This window comes from Trichomycterus rosablanca, chromosome 18 (genome assembly GCF_030014385.1).
Source record: "Trichomycterus rosablanca isolate fTriRos1 chromosome 18, fTriRos1.hap1, whole genome shotgun sequence".
Classification (NCBI taxonomy): domain Eukaryota; kingdom Metazoa; phylum Chordata; class Actinopteri; order Siluriformes; family Trichomycteridae; genus Trichomycterus; species Trichomycterus rosablanca.
Genome location: NC_086005.1, coordinates 11,293,725 through 11,309,985, shown reverse-complemented (window position 1 = coordinate 11,309,985; position 16,261 = coordinate 11,293,725). Strand labels below are relative to the sequence as shown.

The 16,261-nt window shown below is 37.6% G+C and overlaps 1 protein-coding gene across 1 annotated transcript; it reads left to right on the top strand.

Annotated features, from left to right (window-relative positions):
• The first annotated feature begins 5,574 nt into the window (after positions 1–5,574).
• Positions 5,575–15,873, top strand: samsn1b (SAM domain, SH3 domain and nuclear localisation signals 1b). Its single transcript, XM_063014571.1, has 8 exons — positions 5,575–5,646; positions 6,238–6,306; positions 7,951–8,079; positions 9,724–9,868; positions 10,308–10,459; positions 11,271–11,477; positions 11,964–12,114; positions 14,860–15,873. The coding sequence occupies exons 1-8, from the start codon at positions 5,593–5,595 to the stop codon at positions 15,045–15,047; spliced, it is 1,095 nt and encodes a 364-aa protein (XP_062870641.1). The 5' UTR covers positions 5,575–5,592; the 3' UTR covers positions 15,048–15,873.
• The last annotated feature ends 388 nt before the right edge of the window (positions 15,874–16,261 follow it).

Genomic DNA, 16,261 nt, shown 5'->3' with positions numbered 1-16,261 from the left:
CGATGTTTTTAAGTGTGCAAATTACACTAACAACTGGGGGGGTCAACTTAACATAAGCTAATTAACAACCCACTTCCACCACAAACTGTTTTTTTTATTTTACCTTTTTTTGGAGAGGGAGTCCAATTATTAATTAGAAGAGTCAGACCCCCCATAATTCATCCCATGATTACTTTCTAATAGGTTAATCTGTAATTTTCAGAAATATGGAAACACAGACATAGAACATATTTCCTCCTGTCTTTTAAAAGCTATCCAACTACTTCCAATTAGGATTGCTAGATTTCAGCAGTGCTTTAATTTTATTGTGCTTTTATTACCTTTTTCACTATAATTTGGACTGAACACATGCCAACTCAACATCGGACATATAACCACAAATTAATTTATGCTAAGAATGTGGAAAACTTTCATTTAAACAAAATAAAGATCATTTAAATATTGTGAGAAACACATTTCCCCATTCTGCCTGGTCTCAACAGCCCCTATATGTAGAGTGGGACTGAAATATCTCTGCCTCATGTCCTGATATTGCTGGTTCATAGTTAAAAATAACTTGTATGGCTTGTATATATTCATGCAATCAGAAGCTATTGTGTAAGATCTGCTCATTATAATTAGACACAGATGGAGATGAAGAGCCATACATGATGAAGCCCACAGCTGAAGAGGAAAGTGAGAGAGATCACTATGTTCAGGTACACTGAAAAAAAAGCATCAGCAGATCTCTTCAGCATCTGTATTTCTTTAGCATTGCTCATGTGAGGAAAAACCCTTAAAAGAACTTGTGTCCCATTTACATTGATGAGAAAAGCCACAAAGTGTTTACAAAGCCACAGTGAGCACTTTCTTTCATTACTGCACCACTATAGTCAGTGGTGTTAGCAGTAACAATCTGGTAAACATTAGATAAATCAGATGCTTGATATGAAAGCATGGTGGAACAATTTCCTGATTAAAAGTTTTACCTGTCTAATGTGGTTTATTCTATCAAAAGTCTTGCCTCTGTTAGCAATAGTTTAAAATAAATCTGTTCTACTTTGGGGTGGAAAAAGTAACCCAAAAATCAACTTTTGATTCTTGATGAAATCAAAATGTTTCACCAAAATTCAATTATTATTTTTTTTTACCTCACTAAAGGATGGTAAGGATTTTTGAAGGGAAGCATAATCTTACCAGAAGTATGGTGGGTTTTGCCTGAATACGCTTGAATATGACTGCTTCCCCACAATTCTATTAGGGGCGGTATTAAGTTTGACTGGTTGGTGAATGTTGGTATCAATTTCGATCTATCATGCTAAAAAACAATAGAGAGAAACATAAATAAAAATTATTTGCCAATCATTAGGTTTCAATATTATTGGTGCTTTTGCTGTAAATATATCATATCATATCATATCATATCATAATAACTGTAAGCAATGTTGGTGCCCCGTGTGAGGAATAATATTTACATTATCATTAAAATGTTTATCAGCAATAGCTTGATTAACAGTAGTTTATGAAGGTCGTAAAAGCTTGTAAGCTTGTGGTTAAATGGTACATGTTATTGATGTAAATCTATCACGCTAAGAAAACATGGAGAAAAACATAAATAAAATAGCATATTTAAAAATTAATTTGCCTGCCTAATCATTAAGTTTCTATATTATTGGTGCTTCTGCTGTAAATATATCAATAGCTGTATGCACTGTCGGTGCCCCGTGTGAGGAATAAATTATCATTAAAATATCTATTAGCAATTGTTTGATTAGCAGTAAAGTTTATAAGGTCTTAAAAGCTTGTACTGTGTTAAGTCACCCAAGAAGCCTCTATAAACTAAATATAGCAAAGGTCAGGATCTATAAATATCTCCATGGTTTTATCTTGCAGGGTTTGAATTTTGAGGCCTGGAAGCCTCATTTTACAGACACCTGTGAAAGCCAACACCACAATACGGTGAGCTATTTTACAACCTAATTTATAATGTATTGAGAGTCTCAGTTTGATCAGAACTTAAACATGTGGTGTAGAATATAGTGATGCATGAAAGAACATACTGCATGAGCTAAATTAAAGCCTGAAAAGGTGCATTCGATAAACAAGACATGTGTGTCCTGGTGCAGAGCAAACACCCAGGTCATTATTATTATTGCTAGTAATGCAGAATAGATGTGAGTGACCTGTTTAATCTCTCTAACACATGGCAGGCATGGTCATGCACCCAAGAGCATTTGACTATATCAATTAGCCTGCATTTGCATTTGCTGCATACCACAAATTAAGCTTTTACTACTGGCCATGACTGGGGTCCAAGAAAGTGTAACTGCCGCCTCTGTCTAGATGTGTACAGATAGATTATGGCTAGATTATGTGTACAGCTTTAAACAAGGTTGTGTCAAAGTTGTGACAACTTTGCTTGTCACGTAAGCACATGCTAACCCTCAATCTCCAAAACTGGATATAAATGAGTAAGAATTAGCTAAGCCTGTAGAAAAGTGTTTTTTTTTTTGTGTGTGAAAAAGACCCCTGTTAGCACAAGTTTATCTTCACCCTTGCTCAGTCTATTCCTGTTCATGTTCTCCCTCATGGCTAAGTGGGTTTTCTTTAAATACATTTAGAAGCTGAGATATTAACTACAATTTGCCCCCAGGTTTAAGCGAGTAAACCTTTGTCAGCATGCGATGAACAGGCACCCTGTTTCCAGTTGGTACCAGACCCACCCCAATCCTGATGTGATATAATTGAAAATTATTTCAATTATTTGTTTATGCAATTTCAGGTTAAATGTAAAAATCACATAGGGACTCTAAGTGGCTGTGCTGCTGCAACATTGACTCAATTTGTGACCTGTAGGATGAAGAGGACAAAGCATATGGTACACTAAAGAAGGTCCACAAACTGGTGAAGAAAAGTAACCAGAGCAGGAATGCATCAGTTACCGATGGTGAGACACCATTTTCAATCAGAAACTCAGGGCAGGGCAGGGGTATGTTTGCAAATTAGATATATTTATTAGCAATATATGTTATGAGTTACACTTACGGTACAGTTGACATAACAAAGAATCAGGCAGTCCCTGTAAAAGAGCTTCAAAAATCCTGTGAATAGATGGGAAAACCTGTTGGATGGGCAACCATCTCTGCAGCACACCATAAATCAGGCCATTATGGCAGTTAAGTAAAAGGAATGTGACAGACTGCTTGAAGCTTGCTAAATGACATAAAAATGGAATTCTAGTAAGAATTGAGGGATGGAGGAATGCAACCAAATACAGGAACATTGTTGATAAAAAGAGAACACATCTCAGATTTGGGTGACAGGCCAAAGCATACAGGCAAAACAATACTATAGTGGCTTCGGGTCACTGAATGTCCTTGAGTTTCACAGCCAAAACCCAGACTTAAACCCGATTGAGAATCTGTGGAGAGACCTGAAAATGGCAACTCACAGACACTCTATCTGATCTGACAAAGCTTGAAAAAATCATAAAGAATGGGATAAACTTGTATGTATCCAAGAGGACTTTCAGCTATAATGGGTATCAAATGGGGTTTACAAAGTATAGAACAACTTTCTGATTCAACTGACCATGTTCCTTACAAGTGTTTGTCATTTTTTAACTGTAACTAATTGTTTTGCATTTAATTTATAGTTTTTTTTTGTTGTTGTTTGTTTTACGTTTAATTGTACTCAATTATTTTATTTACATTAATTAATAGTTGTTGTAGAATATTGTTATGAATTGTTTATAATTATGTACGTAGTTGTATCCTAGTGGTTAAGGTACTGGACTAGTAATCAACAGGTCGCTGGTTCAAGCCTCACCACTGCCAGGTTGTCACTGTTGGACCCTTAAGCAAGGCCCTTAACCCTCAATTGCTCAGACAATATACTGTCACAGTACTATAAGTCACTTTGGACAAAAAGCGTCTGCTAAATGCTGACAATGTAAATGTAAGTTTGGGATGTCATTTTGTATCTAATACCTACGTATGGTTCCATTTAGGCCATGAGACGGAGCTGGTGCTCACAAATTTCCCAATCATGACCTGCATAGGACTGTCCAAAACACCCTGGAAAGAGCAGCAGATGTTTACCCAGCAGTCTGTTGTGCTAGAACTAGAAAAAGAGAATGACATAAGAGACATGGAGGACCTGTGGCGACCTGGACCCTTCCACCACTGGAGATCGATCGATGCCTCTCTGTTATGGGAATCATCATACCACACCTGTCATAGACCCACACCTGAAATCTGGAATTATAACGTTAACTTCACACTGCCCCGTGGCACAGATCGACACAGGTATGAGGAGCTGATCCATGACCTGGACCTTCTCATGAACGAGTGTCCACCCATGAGGGTCATACGGTCAGTCACCGACCTGGATGTGGTAAGTCTAAATGTTTGGGGGAATATTTGCACCTCTCATAGCAATGTGGCTGGTTCTGGAAACTTGTGTTGAGAGGCGATCGATAAAATGCAAATATTATCATTCTACATAGTCTCTAGCAGTAACAAAAAATAAGTAACTTAAACCCTAATTGTTTACGTTTTGTGACTAAATGATTGGATCAGAAACGTATTTGTTCACTAAAACACTTGCAAAGTTAAGCTTTTTTGAAAAATTATCTAGGTAAAATATCTACACTGATCAGCCATTAAACCAACATTAAAACCACCTTCTTGTTTCTACACACACTGTCCATTTTATCAGCTCCACTTACCGTATAGGAGCACTTTATAGCTCTACAATTACTGACTGTAGTCCATCTGTTTCTCTGCATGCTTTTTTTGCCTGCTTTCACCCTGTTCTTCAATGGTCAGGACCCCCACAGAGGCAGTGACAATGACATGGTGATGGTGTGTTAGTGTGTATTGTGCTGGTATGAGTGGATCAGACACAGCAGCGCTGCTGGAGTTTTTAAATACCGTGTCTACTCACTATCCACTCTATTAGACACTCCTACCTAGTTGGTCCACCTTGTAGATGTAAAGTCAGAGACGATCGCTCATCTATTGCTGCTGTTTGAGTTGGTCATCTTCTAGACCTTCATCAGTGGTCACAGGACGCTGCCCACGGGGCGCTGTTACCTCCCAAATTTATGTATGAATGTAGATTAGCTGTGTTCACTTGAGCGACTGAGTGACTATATGTCAAGTCAAGTCAAGCCACAACAACCCTGACCAGTATGCAGGGTATATTAAGGGTATATTTAGTGAAGCTAAAGATGTTGAGATAAATATTTATTTCATAAATATTTATAATGTTAATAAGCAATTTTCTCCTCTGCTCATTATTTTCACAACACTGTACTAACTGTAGTCCTCTAAACATCTTGCAGTTGAAATGGTGCAACAGACGTACAAGCTTGACTAATATTTTTCCTGTACGTAACGCCTGACTTAACCAAAAAAGTTACATAATAATGATGCTCAACACGTTGAGCTGGGGCATGCATCAAGCCGTTTGACCAGATCTGAGAGTCGTATGAGGCTCTTCACATCCTGTGTGCACATGAGGAAGTGAAGGCTCAGTGTAGTGTAAGAGTAAGTTTGGTCATGCAAGACAACATTCATCTGTAAGGAAAAGTCAAGTATCATCAATATCATGCTTCAGAGGAGAGCTTCAAATGCCTCGGAAAAACCACGAAGTAGACCAAAGGTAAAAAAATAAATAACTGAATTTTATCTGCAGTGGGGTTAAAATTGTAATTAGGGGTTTTGACTTAAATTTAGTCAATTACTTTGATATAATTGACTGATATTTGTAAGCTTGAGAGAAGGCTTTGGTGATGTTTTTAAATACATTTAGAGTACTCAAGTATATGTCACAGACAAATAAATGATCTGATAAATTAAAGTTTTATAAAGGATGAAGGTTAAAATGTATTTCATGGGCTGACGTTTACTCCTGGTGAATTTAAAGCAATTAAAGAATGATCATTATTAAATTATTATAAAATGTCATCAGATAATAGTTACCCCATATGGTGCACCTGGTCCTGTAAATTTGCCTTATAATTGTTGCCTGTTTTGCAACCACACAGAACAACCAATAGATGTAATAATTTTACGAGATGCTGCCCACACTATTTTGGATCCCACACTGCACTTAACAGTTTGCAGCAAACAAGGCGGCTAACTGATTAACATGTGATGGTTGTATACTATAGTTTATACTGATGTATAGAGCATTAGATATTTTTCTATTTTATAATATCATATAACAGTTTGATGTAAAATCTCTTAACAGCGCACCTCCAGCTTTGGGATGTTTGACAGACATCAGCCCAAGGCAGAAGATCATCAAGATACCACTCTGGTAATAGTTTCAATCTGAACCTTCATTGTTCAAGTTTACATACAGTTTTACAATTGTCATGCAGTTAATTATTTCTGCAACTTTTATTTTTCCTTGACTGAATGTTTAAAACATACTTCTGTGTTTAACCTTTATAAAAGATATTCACAAAATACTTGTACAAATACAGTACTGTTCATATAAATGAACATTATGTAAAAATATTAAATTTCATAACATGTATATATGCCACATTATATTATTTTAAATAGGTCAAATAGAACAAATATATTAAAAGTGGATTAAAATGAGCAGAATTTTGTTCTTGGTAGATTATTTTTACTAAGAAAATCAACCAGGGGGGTCCAAATTTCTGCATGATTTGTATGTGGTTACTGTGCAGTCACTGTCTGTCCTCAGTCATATTCACTAACAAAATAATTAGGTCTTAAAACAAAGTTAAATACACTGATCAGCCATAACATTAAATCCACCTCCTTGTTTCTACACTCACTGTTCATTTTATCAGCTCTACTTACCATATAGAAGCACTTTGTAGTTCTACAATTACATCTGTTTCTCTACATATCTTTTTAACCTGCTTTCGCCCTGTTCTTCAATGGTCAGGACCACCACAGAGCAGGTATTATTTAGGTGGTGGATCATTCTCAGCACTGCAGTGACAATGACATGGTGGTGGTGTGTTAGTGTGTGTTGTGCTGGTATGAGTGGGTCAGACACAGCAGTGCTGCTGGAGTTTTTAAATACCATGTCCACTCACTGTCCACTCTATTAGACACTCCGTTTGCCGTTTGAGTTGGTCATCTTCTAGACCTTCATCAGTGGTCACACGACGCTGCCCACGAGGCGCTGTTGGCTGGATATTTTTGGTTGGTGGACTATTCTCAGTCCAGCAGTGACAGCGAGGTGTTTAAAAACTTAATCAGCATTGCTGTGTCTTATTCACTCATACCAGCACAACACACACTAACACACCACCACCATAAAACATACTTCTGAAAAGATATTCACAAAATACTTGTACAAATACAGTACTTGTAGTCATATAAATGAACATTATGTAAAAATATAAAATTTTATAACGTGTATATGCCACAGTATATTATTGTAAATAGGTCAAATGGAACAAATACATTAAAAGTGCATTAAAATGAGCAGAATTTTGTTCTTGGTATGTGGTAACTTATTTTTACTAAGAAAATCAACCAGGGGGGTCCAAACTTTTATATGATTTGTATGTGGTTACTGAGCAGTCACTGTCTGTCCTCAGTCATATTTACTAACAAGAAATTAGGTCATAACACAAATTTATACAACTTAATACATCAATGATCTAAGTTGCTGTATGTATATTTTTGACCCAGTAGATTTAAGAAAAATGCAACTTTTGAAAGAACCCAAAGACAAAGTGTTTCTTCCAATCATAAAGTTGGAGAAAAACAAAATTAATTGTAATTACAAACAATTCATTGTAATTCCAATTATTTTAAAATACATGACCCTGTCGGTGTATGTAAACCTACGACTTCACCTTTGTACATACATAATAGCACCTGCCCTCACTGGCAGTATTGTGGTTTGTCGTAACTTCTCACCTCATAATCTTTAAACAGCGTTCTTATTGTGCTTTGTTTTTTCATGCAGAGCCCAGATGTCGAGCTGGCAGAGGGAGATCATCATAAAGGAGGAATTGGGAAGAAAATGAAAGCTATCTCTATGACCATGCGTAGAAAGATGGGGAGAAAATATGCTAAAACTCTGTCAGAGGAAATGGTGAGAGCTGAAGATGAAAACGATGCCTTTCTTTTTGCAGCGTTTGCTTTTTTTTGTGAGTTAACCTATCACTAGCAAATATCACAACTTTCCAACCACTGCTGTGAAAAAAAAACAGGTCTAAATATATCTGTTACAATCAGGATGTGCAACAGAAACATGGTAATCTATTACAAACAGAAAAAATTAAAAAATTAAAAAAAAATTAAAATAAAAATCAGCCATAACATTAAAACCCCCTCCTTGCTCTACACTCACTGTCCATTTTAGCAGCTCCACTTACCATATAGAAGCACTTTGTAGTTCTACAATTACTGACAGTAGTCCATCTGTTTCTCTGCATGTTTTGTTAGCTCCCTTTCATGCTGTTCTTCAATGGTCAGGACTCTCCCAGGACCACTACAGAGTAGGTATTATTTGGGTGGTGGATCATTCTCAGCACTGCAGTGACACTGACATGGTGGTGATGTGTTAGTGTGTGTTGTGCTGGTATGACAGGATAAGACACAGCAGTGCTGCTGGATTTTTTAAATACCTCACTGTCACTGCTGGATTAAGAATAGTCCACCAACCAAAAATATCCAGCCAACAGCGCCCCGTGAGCAGCGTCCTGTGACCACTGATGAAGGTCTAGAAGATGACCAACTCAAACAGCAGCAATAGATGTGTGATCGTCTCTGACTTTACATCTACAAGGTGGACCAACTAGATAGGAGTGTCTTATAGAGTGGACAGTGAGTGGACACAGTATTTAAAAACTCCAGCAGCGCTGCTGTGCCTGATCCACTCATACCAGCACAACACACACTAACACACCACCACCATGTCAGTGTCACTGCAGTGCAGAGAATGATCCACCACCTAAATAATACCTACTCTGTGGTGATCCTGTGGGGGTCCTGACCAGTGAAGAACAGGGTGAAAGCAGGTTAAAAAAAAGTATGTAGAGAAACAGATGGACTACAGTCAGTCATTGTAGAACTACAAAGTGCTTCTATATGGTAAGTGGAGCTGATAAAATGAACAGTGAGTGTACAAACAAGGAGGTGGTTTTAATGTTATGGATGATCAGTGTATATGTATATACATTGAGATATACATTGTATGCAGCTCTTGTGGATTAAATGTGCTGCCTGACAGACCCAGGTCATGTCCTTCTATGAACCATGATCCTGCTCTCAGGAGATAACCATGCAACGCCATTGGCTGCTCCAAGGTTCTCCTTAAGATGAACTTTAAATAACTGCTAAACATACATTGCTGCAAGTTCATCAGAAGAACCTATGGGGCTGCATGGTGGTACAGTGGGTAGCACTGTCACTTCACAGCAAGAGAGGTCTGGGTTTGATTCCCTGTCTGGGCGGCCAGGTATGGAGTCTAAATGTTCTCCGTGTGTTTGCGTGCTTTGGTTTTCTCCCATTAATCCAAAGCCGTGCAGCCAGGCCAATTGAAGCTACTAGAAATGACCCAAAGTGTGAATGTGTGTGGGTGTTTCCTGCCTTTCACCAAATGAATCTGACCCACCATGACCCTGACTATCCTCTGTGGTGTTGATCCTCGGTGATAAAACAGACAATGAATAAATGAAATATATAACGTGATTCATTTGCAGTATTACCTTGTTACTTGTGTTGTTTTGAACAGGGAGAGGACGTGGAAAGAGACCGTAACACTGCAGCAGAGGCTCACCAGAGCGAAGATAGAGCAAGTTCTGCACAGACCTGCACAGCCAAGTCCAGTAACTCAGTGGAAAGTCTGTACAGCCTCCACAGTGGCCAGAGCTTCTCCAGTAAGCTCCGCTCTTACATCCTTTTAAGCCAGTCAATTGTCCTACAGTCACTTGGTCACCTTAAAACTTTTATATGAATCACATTTGATTTTTAGGTTTACTTTATAGTCCTCTGCTAATCACTGTGCAAGGTAAAACTGGTACCAGCATGCCATTAAGAATGATGTGGCTTAACACTAAGGTTGCTAGATTTGTGTTTTAAAGCAGCCCAACAACAGGCTACTTAGTGGTAAACCACATAATAATTGTAATATAAAGTTAACAAGTATTTAAAGTTAACAAGTTAACAAGTATTTATTCGATTCACTGTATGCAAATTGTTAAATTTTGATCTTAGCTGACTAAGTTATGCTGAAACTGGTAACTGCTAGTTGTCCAAATCTTAATAAATCACAGTGCTTTTCCAATATCCCCATCTTTTTGTTTTGTTGTGTATTAGGTGGTGTTACCAGTGGCTCTGAGGGTTCTTCTAACAGAGACAGTATGAGGCTGGAGGAGGAAATCCCGTACACAGGACAGTTCTGCGGCAGAGCCAAAGTTCATACTGATTTCATCCCTAGCCCTTATGACACAGAGTCCCTTAAACTCAAGGTAACTGGCTTAAATCACTAAAAACAACTTTTACAGTTCTAGAAATAGATTTTAAATATATACTTACAGCCCAATTTCTCTATTAATGCCATAATATCAGTGCTCAAGAGTATACCTGCTACTAAGAACTTGAAAAGTTAACGTTACTTTCATTATAAAATAATCTCTGTAATCTTTGTATCAAAACTTATCTTTTTTTACTAACAGTATCAAGCTGGAAACCATCTTTTTACTTATATATAAAATAGGGATGTAACGATACACTCTACCCACAATGCAATACGATTCACGATACTGGGTTCACGATACAATTGTTCCCCGATTTTTTAAACAAAATGAAATTGAAGACAAATTATGACAAAGTTTCTGTTTATTATTTCTCTTAAAAAAATAAAATAAAATCCTGTATTTGTGCTTATCTTTTATTTATCTAAATAATGAATTACCTTTTATTTCTGAGGTAGGTACAAACTATGCAAAACAATACTGCACATTGCAGTATTTGCACACTGCACTTTTTGTGTAAAAAAACCCCTGAAACCTCACATAAATAAACTATGGCTTCTCTGTGCTCCTTCCAAACTTGGTATTTACATGTTTTTTTTTCCAGTGCCCTCTGCTGTTTAAAGTGAATATCGATTCATTTTTCATGAATTACCGATTTGAATCGTGCCAGTCAGTCATCGATAATCAACTGTCTTATGGTGCATCGTTACATCCCTAATATAAAATAATTGGAACTAAACACAGGTTCTTAATGTGTTTCCATCATGCCATTCTCTTCATGATGCTAAATTTGCTGTCGTTTCAGGCTGGAGACATGATCGACATCATCAGCAAGCCACCCATGGGCATTTGGACTGGAATGCTGAATGGCAAAGTGGGCAACTTTAAGTTCATCTATGTGGAAGTTCTGGCAGAAGAGCCTGCACCTGTTTACAGGACAAGTAATCACAGGAGAAGCAGGAGGCCTCGGCCCAAAACGCTCCAAGAGTTCCTCGAGAGACTCAACTTGGAGGTGCTGATTATTACTTTTAGCAACAATTTGTGCAAATGTTTGACAGATTTATTTTTAATGGGTTATTCTAAAGTCTTTGGAAAGTGCCATGTAAATCAAAAATCAACATCATTAACAAATCACAGATTCCTGATTTTATTGCATTTTACGAAAAGTCCCAACTTTTCTGGAAATTGAGTTTGTAATATACAGTCAAACTGCACTTTAAGGTACAGTAAAAGACTGGTTACTTGTTCAAAAAGAAACAGAAAATGCTTTTTTAGGTGTTTGGGATGATAAACTTTGATTAATTTTGTGTTAGCTCATCAGTGAATGGCAGTCAAATATCACATTTGTAAATATTTCCACCTCATTAGGGTTTGGGTATTAATTATACCAGCATGATTTATGTAATAAAACCATAATGATATAAAACAAAACTGTAGAAAATGTAGAAAAAAGAAGAATTAGTGTATCATGTGATCTGTCCTACTGTTTCTACTGCAGGAGTTTACCTCCTCATTGCTGCTGAATGGTTATCAGACTGTAGAAGATCTGAAGGATTTGAAGGAGAAGGACCTGATCGAGCTGAATGTAACAGATCCAGAGCAAAGACAAAAACTGCTGGCAGCTACTGAGTGTTTGCAGGATGCTGAAAGTGAGTCAATAATTACTTACAGTTTTGCTATTTTATTTATGCATTTTCTCCCTTTTCTCCCAATGTTTAGCTTAGCCAGTTAATCTTCTGGTGCTGAGGACCCCGATAGCATCCAAGGAGGGAATGTTTGCCTGAGACACACTCCTTCCAACGTGCATGTAGTCCACTGACTTCATATTTGCCCATATTTCAGTGGATTTGCGCATGAGACCAGGTTTGTGCATGGAGAGTCGCACGCAGATCCATTTCATCCATTTCTGTACAGGCACCTCGGGCTACTAACCAGTGTCCTTACAAAGCATTAAAGACCCCACAACCTTTTTTAGTCCTGTCTTTTCCCACACAGCAGACTAGTGGCCGATTTTGTCTGCTGCAGGCATCACCAATTGTGCCTGCTAGGGGGCACCCAGCTGCACAACCTGCACAACTGTAACTAAGATTTTCTTGTGTAAAACATTCTTAATAACAGTGGTTTGAAGTTTAAACTAGAGCCCCAAACCAAGTCCAATCCAACTTAGCTGAATAAATTCAGCAGAAACATCATTTAAATCACTGCACTGTAACAGGGTGGTGAGAACAACAGACAGGGACTCGCCACCAGACTGATTCAGGATGTAGGAAGGGTTACTATACAAAAATTTATAATTAATACAAAAAAGGCACAACAGGGAAAAGTGAATGAGGGAATAATAATACTACTAATAAATTTGATATCTGATTGTAGCGCTCTAAAGTTGACAGCTCTTTAGTCTAGGCTAAACAGGTGCCCAGGCCACTGTTCAATCAAACAAAGGGAAAGGAGTCAAGGAATCGAGTCTTCCCTGCATCGGCATTCTCTTGTATACCTATTTACAGCTAATGGGAGAGAGCGCTAGGTGTAACCGCAACCACGGCCAGCTATCCAGCTACTCGGTCCACCAGCCCACATGTTGACAAGGTCCCAATGTTTCTCTCACAAAGAAGAGTAAACTTAAAGAAATGGAGTGCAAGAGATACTGCGCATAACATGTATAAATAAAATAAACAAAAAATAAACAAACAACAACCTTCATACAGTAAATGCAGTGTTTCACAAATGAAGCTACATGGTGTTAAGTTCAAGTGCCAGAAATTCCCCCTTCATATCACATCTATGCAAGGGTTTTAGCACCCAACTAAAGATAAGAGATCAAAAACAAAATGAAAACAGAGCAGAGTCAGTGAGGACATAAAGGCACTGATGAAACAGCTCACTTACTGACAGGAAACCAACGCACTGGTGAGTTTTTTTGTGGTTTAGCACCTAAAACAGCCGGAACACAAATATACTTCAAAACTACCAAATTTCTTCAAAACAAACTCTAAGTTGCCTAGCTACCACCTGGTATCACATCATCAGTTACATTGGTTATAAAAGTATTCGATTTGCCCATTCTGTTAATCTCAAAGATGGTTAATAATTTCATATTTTAAAGAAGTGTGTTTATATTGAACAGAGACCAGAGAGAAAAAAAAAATGTGTGTGTTAAATAAACAAAACGTTTTGTAATCAGAAAATTCTAATTCTACATTCTACGAGTATTTTTAAACTGAAAATTTTGACCAACTTTTAAATTATATTCTTCAACGGAAATGAAATAGTACTAGACAATAGATTAAAAATAGATTATTTGACTCAGCAGTCAAATTAGCAATTAACACCTATACACTTGTGATTTTTGGTAGTTTGTACTATCTTAGGGAGCAAAAAAAGAAAAACATAATAGTTTGGATGCAAATTTACTTTTAGAAATCTAAAACATCTATCAATCACACAAGGTCGTTTGATTGTGTAGGTTAATACAACTAAAGGTCTGCTACTAATGTAATGTGCAATTTGCACAAAAAAAGCATCTCAAGTCATTGGCATACATCATCCAGTCATTGGCATCTCAAGCTGCATAATACATGCCGCTTTGCCTGCTTTTAGTTCAAAATCTTAATATTGATCTTAATCTTAGCTCTCTGTCCACAGATACTGGTAATGCCAGCACTAGAAGATGGTATAGCATACCTATCACTTCCCTCTGTGTTCACATGCAGTAATAGACCTAGGAGTCACACAGCAGCATCAATCTATCCAGTCCTTTCTTCTTACTGGATCCTGGCCAGCACAAGCAGTGACTCTGAGTCTATCACAAATACACATGTGCAGAGGGGTGCATAGATACTATATCAAAGTTAAGACAACTCACAAGCCACTTGACATCAAAAGCCCAGGAGCACCATATTATTTTCAGTCAGTTACTAAGCTGCGCCCCCTGGTGCCCAGGTTTACAAATTACTAAACCCACTACAGATGATGTAGGGTACTTATTTTACAGATCACTTAGTATGTGGTTTTTGATGCAGCCAGAATATGTCTATTGGAAAGTAGAATATGTACAGTATATAAAACAGATCTGTCTTTCAGACATCTGCTTTACTCAATTAACAATGATTTAGAAATGTTGCCTCATACTTGTGCTGTGTTTCTTTAACTAACTAGTTATAATTTTGAAATATCTTGAGTCTGGCGAGAGCAACTACATTGTTGTTTTCCTTATCTACTATGCATGTTTTATTAATTATGCAAATACTCCCCCTCAGCCCATCAGGGAATGCATGTCTATTAGATTACACACACAAATGATTAACTTTGATTATGATCTTGGCGAATCAAAGTCAAGTGAGCAAAGTAGGCAAGCCCATGTCATCTCCTGGTTACATGCTATTTTTCTTTTACAGTTTCCAGTCAAATGGATGGCGAGGCCAAAGACGAGCCCAAATCTCCCAGTGAAACTGTAAAAGCCGATCTGATTGACTGTCCCAGAGATTCAGGTTGCTACGTAGCTTCTGACTGCTCTGAAAACAGCAAAGAGGATGCTGAGAACCACCTATGTGATACTTCCCGCCCATCACCGACTGAGGTCTAAGCACACCTTTTTCAGCAGCCTAATAAGTACCTGGCCTGTATCACATATCCAGGTCGCTGTCGTGCTGTACAGTCACGTGCCATGATACATAGAAAACTGAATATTTTTTATGATGTGTCAGATCCTCATAGTATGCATATAGTTTCAGATTATTCATGTGGTGTAGATACAGACAGGTGACAAATTAAAGGAAAAGCTAACTTTGCATCTTTGTAACCATGAGGTGCTCAAACATAATCAAAAAGTCTTTGTAGATGTACTAAGAGGTTTAAAGAACATTCTTTAAAAAGATCCTTGTGTAATTAATGTTTTGATGTTGGTAGCAGACAGCACAGTTTTACCCGTTGATCAACAATCCAAGCTGTTCAACTGAGTTGAGATTTAAATACTTTTTATACTCATTAAACCATTTAAGGACCACTTGGGCCACATGGATGGACTTTTACTGACTGTCAATTTATTATGTGTCATGTCTGGCTCAAATCAATGACAAAAATAATAGGATGACAGTAAAATTCACAAGTGTTCACTTAATTATACTATTCATTAAATTTATACTATTTAACAAAATGCAAGTGCTGTCAATTATAATCACTTAGTCTTCAAGTTCTGACCGTATGGCAAGCCAAGTGGCCATCACAGCAGATTTTCCCTTAATTGGTCACTCACTGATAATGTCCAATTAGCTAGGCAAGCAAGTCACAAGGAATTTCGGAGTTGAAACATGAAGTTTAAAATATGTAGCAAAGCACTGTAAATACTGTATATTGTACATAGAATGGTTAAAAAAAACATGATTTTAAAATGTTCAAACTGTATCCAATAACTGGTTAATAAATCTTTTATACTTGTACTGTTTGTTTTGGGTAAGGGGTGTGATAGAAAATTTTACATTTCAAGATGTTTTAGGTTGTGAAGACATTCAATCTGGATATAAGAACAGACTGCAAAACCATTCATTCACTCATTGTCTGTTTTACCACCGCTTTATCCTGGTCAGGGTCATGGTGGGTCTGATTCATTGGGTAAAAGGCAAGAATTCCTAGTAGCTCTATAGGAAACGACCCGGACAGGTTGTAAGTCCAATACAGGACAGACAAACAGACACACACAGGGCAGTTTTAGTAGCTCGTTTTGGCCTGACTGAAAGTCTTTGGACAGAGGGAGAACATGCAAACTCTACACAGAAAGGACCCTGGCTGGGGAATTCCAGG

Bases quoted from the DNA above. Each gene is read 5' to 3' on its own strand.
- samsn1b (XM_063014571.1), top strand. From the start codon at position 5,593: ATGCTTCAGAGGAGAGCTTCAAATGCCTCGGAAAAACCACGAAGTAGA. The intron at 5,647-6,237 runs GTAAAAAAATAA...ATCTCTTAACAG, and splicing joins AACCACGAAGTAGACCAAAG to CGCACCTCCAGCTTTGGGAT. The intron at 8,080-9,723 runs GTGAGAGCTGAA...TGTTTTGAACAG, and splicing joins AAACTCTGTCAGAGGAAATG to GGAGAGGACGTGGAAAGAGA.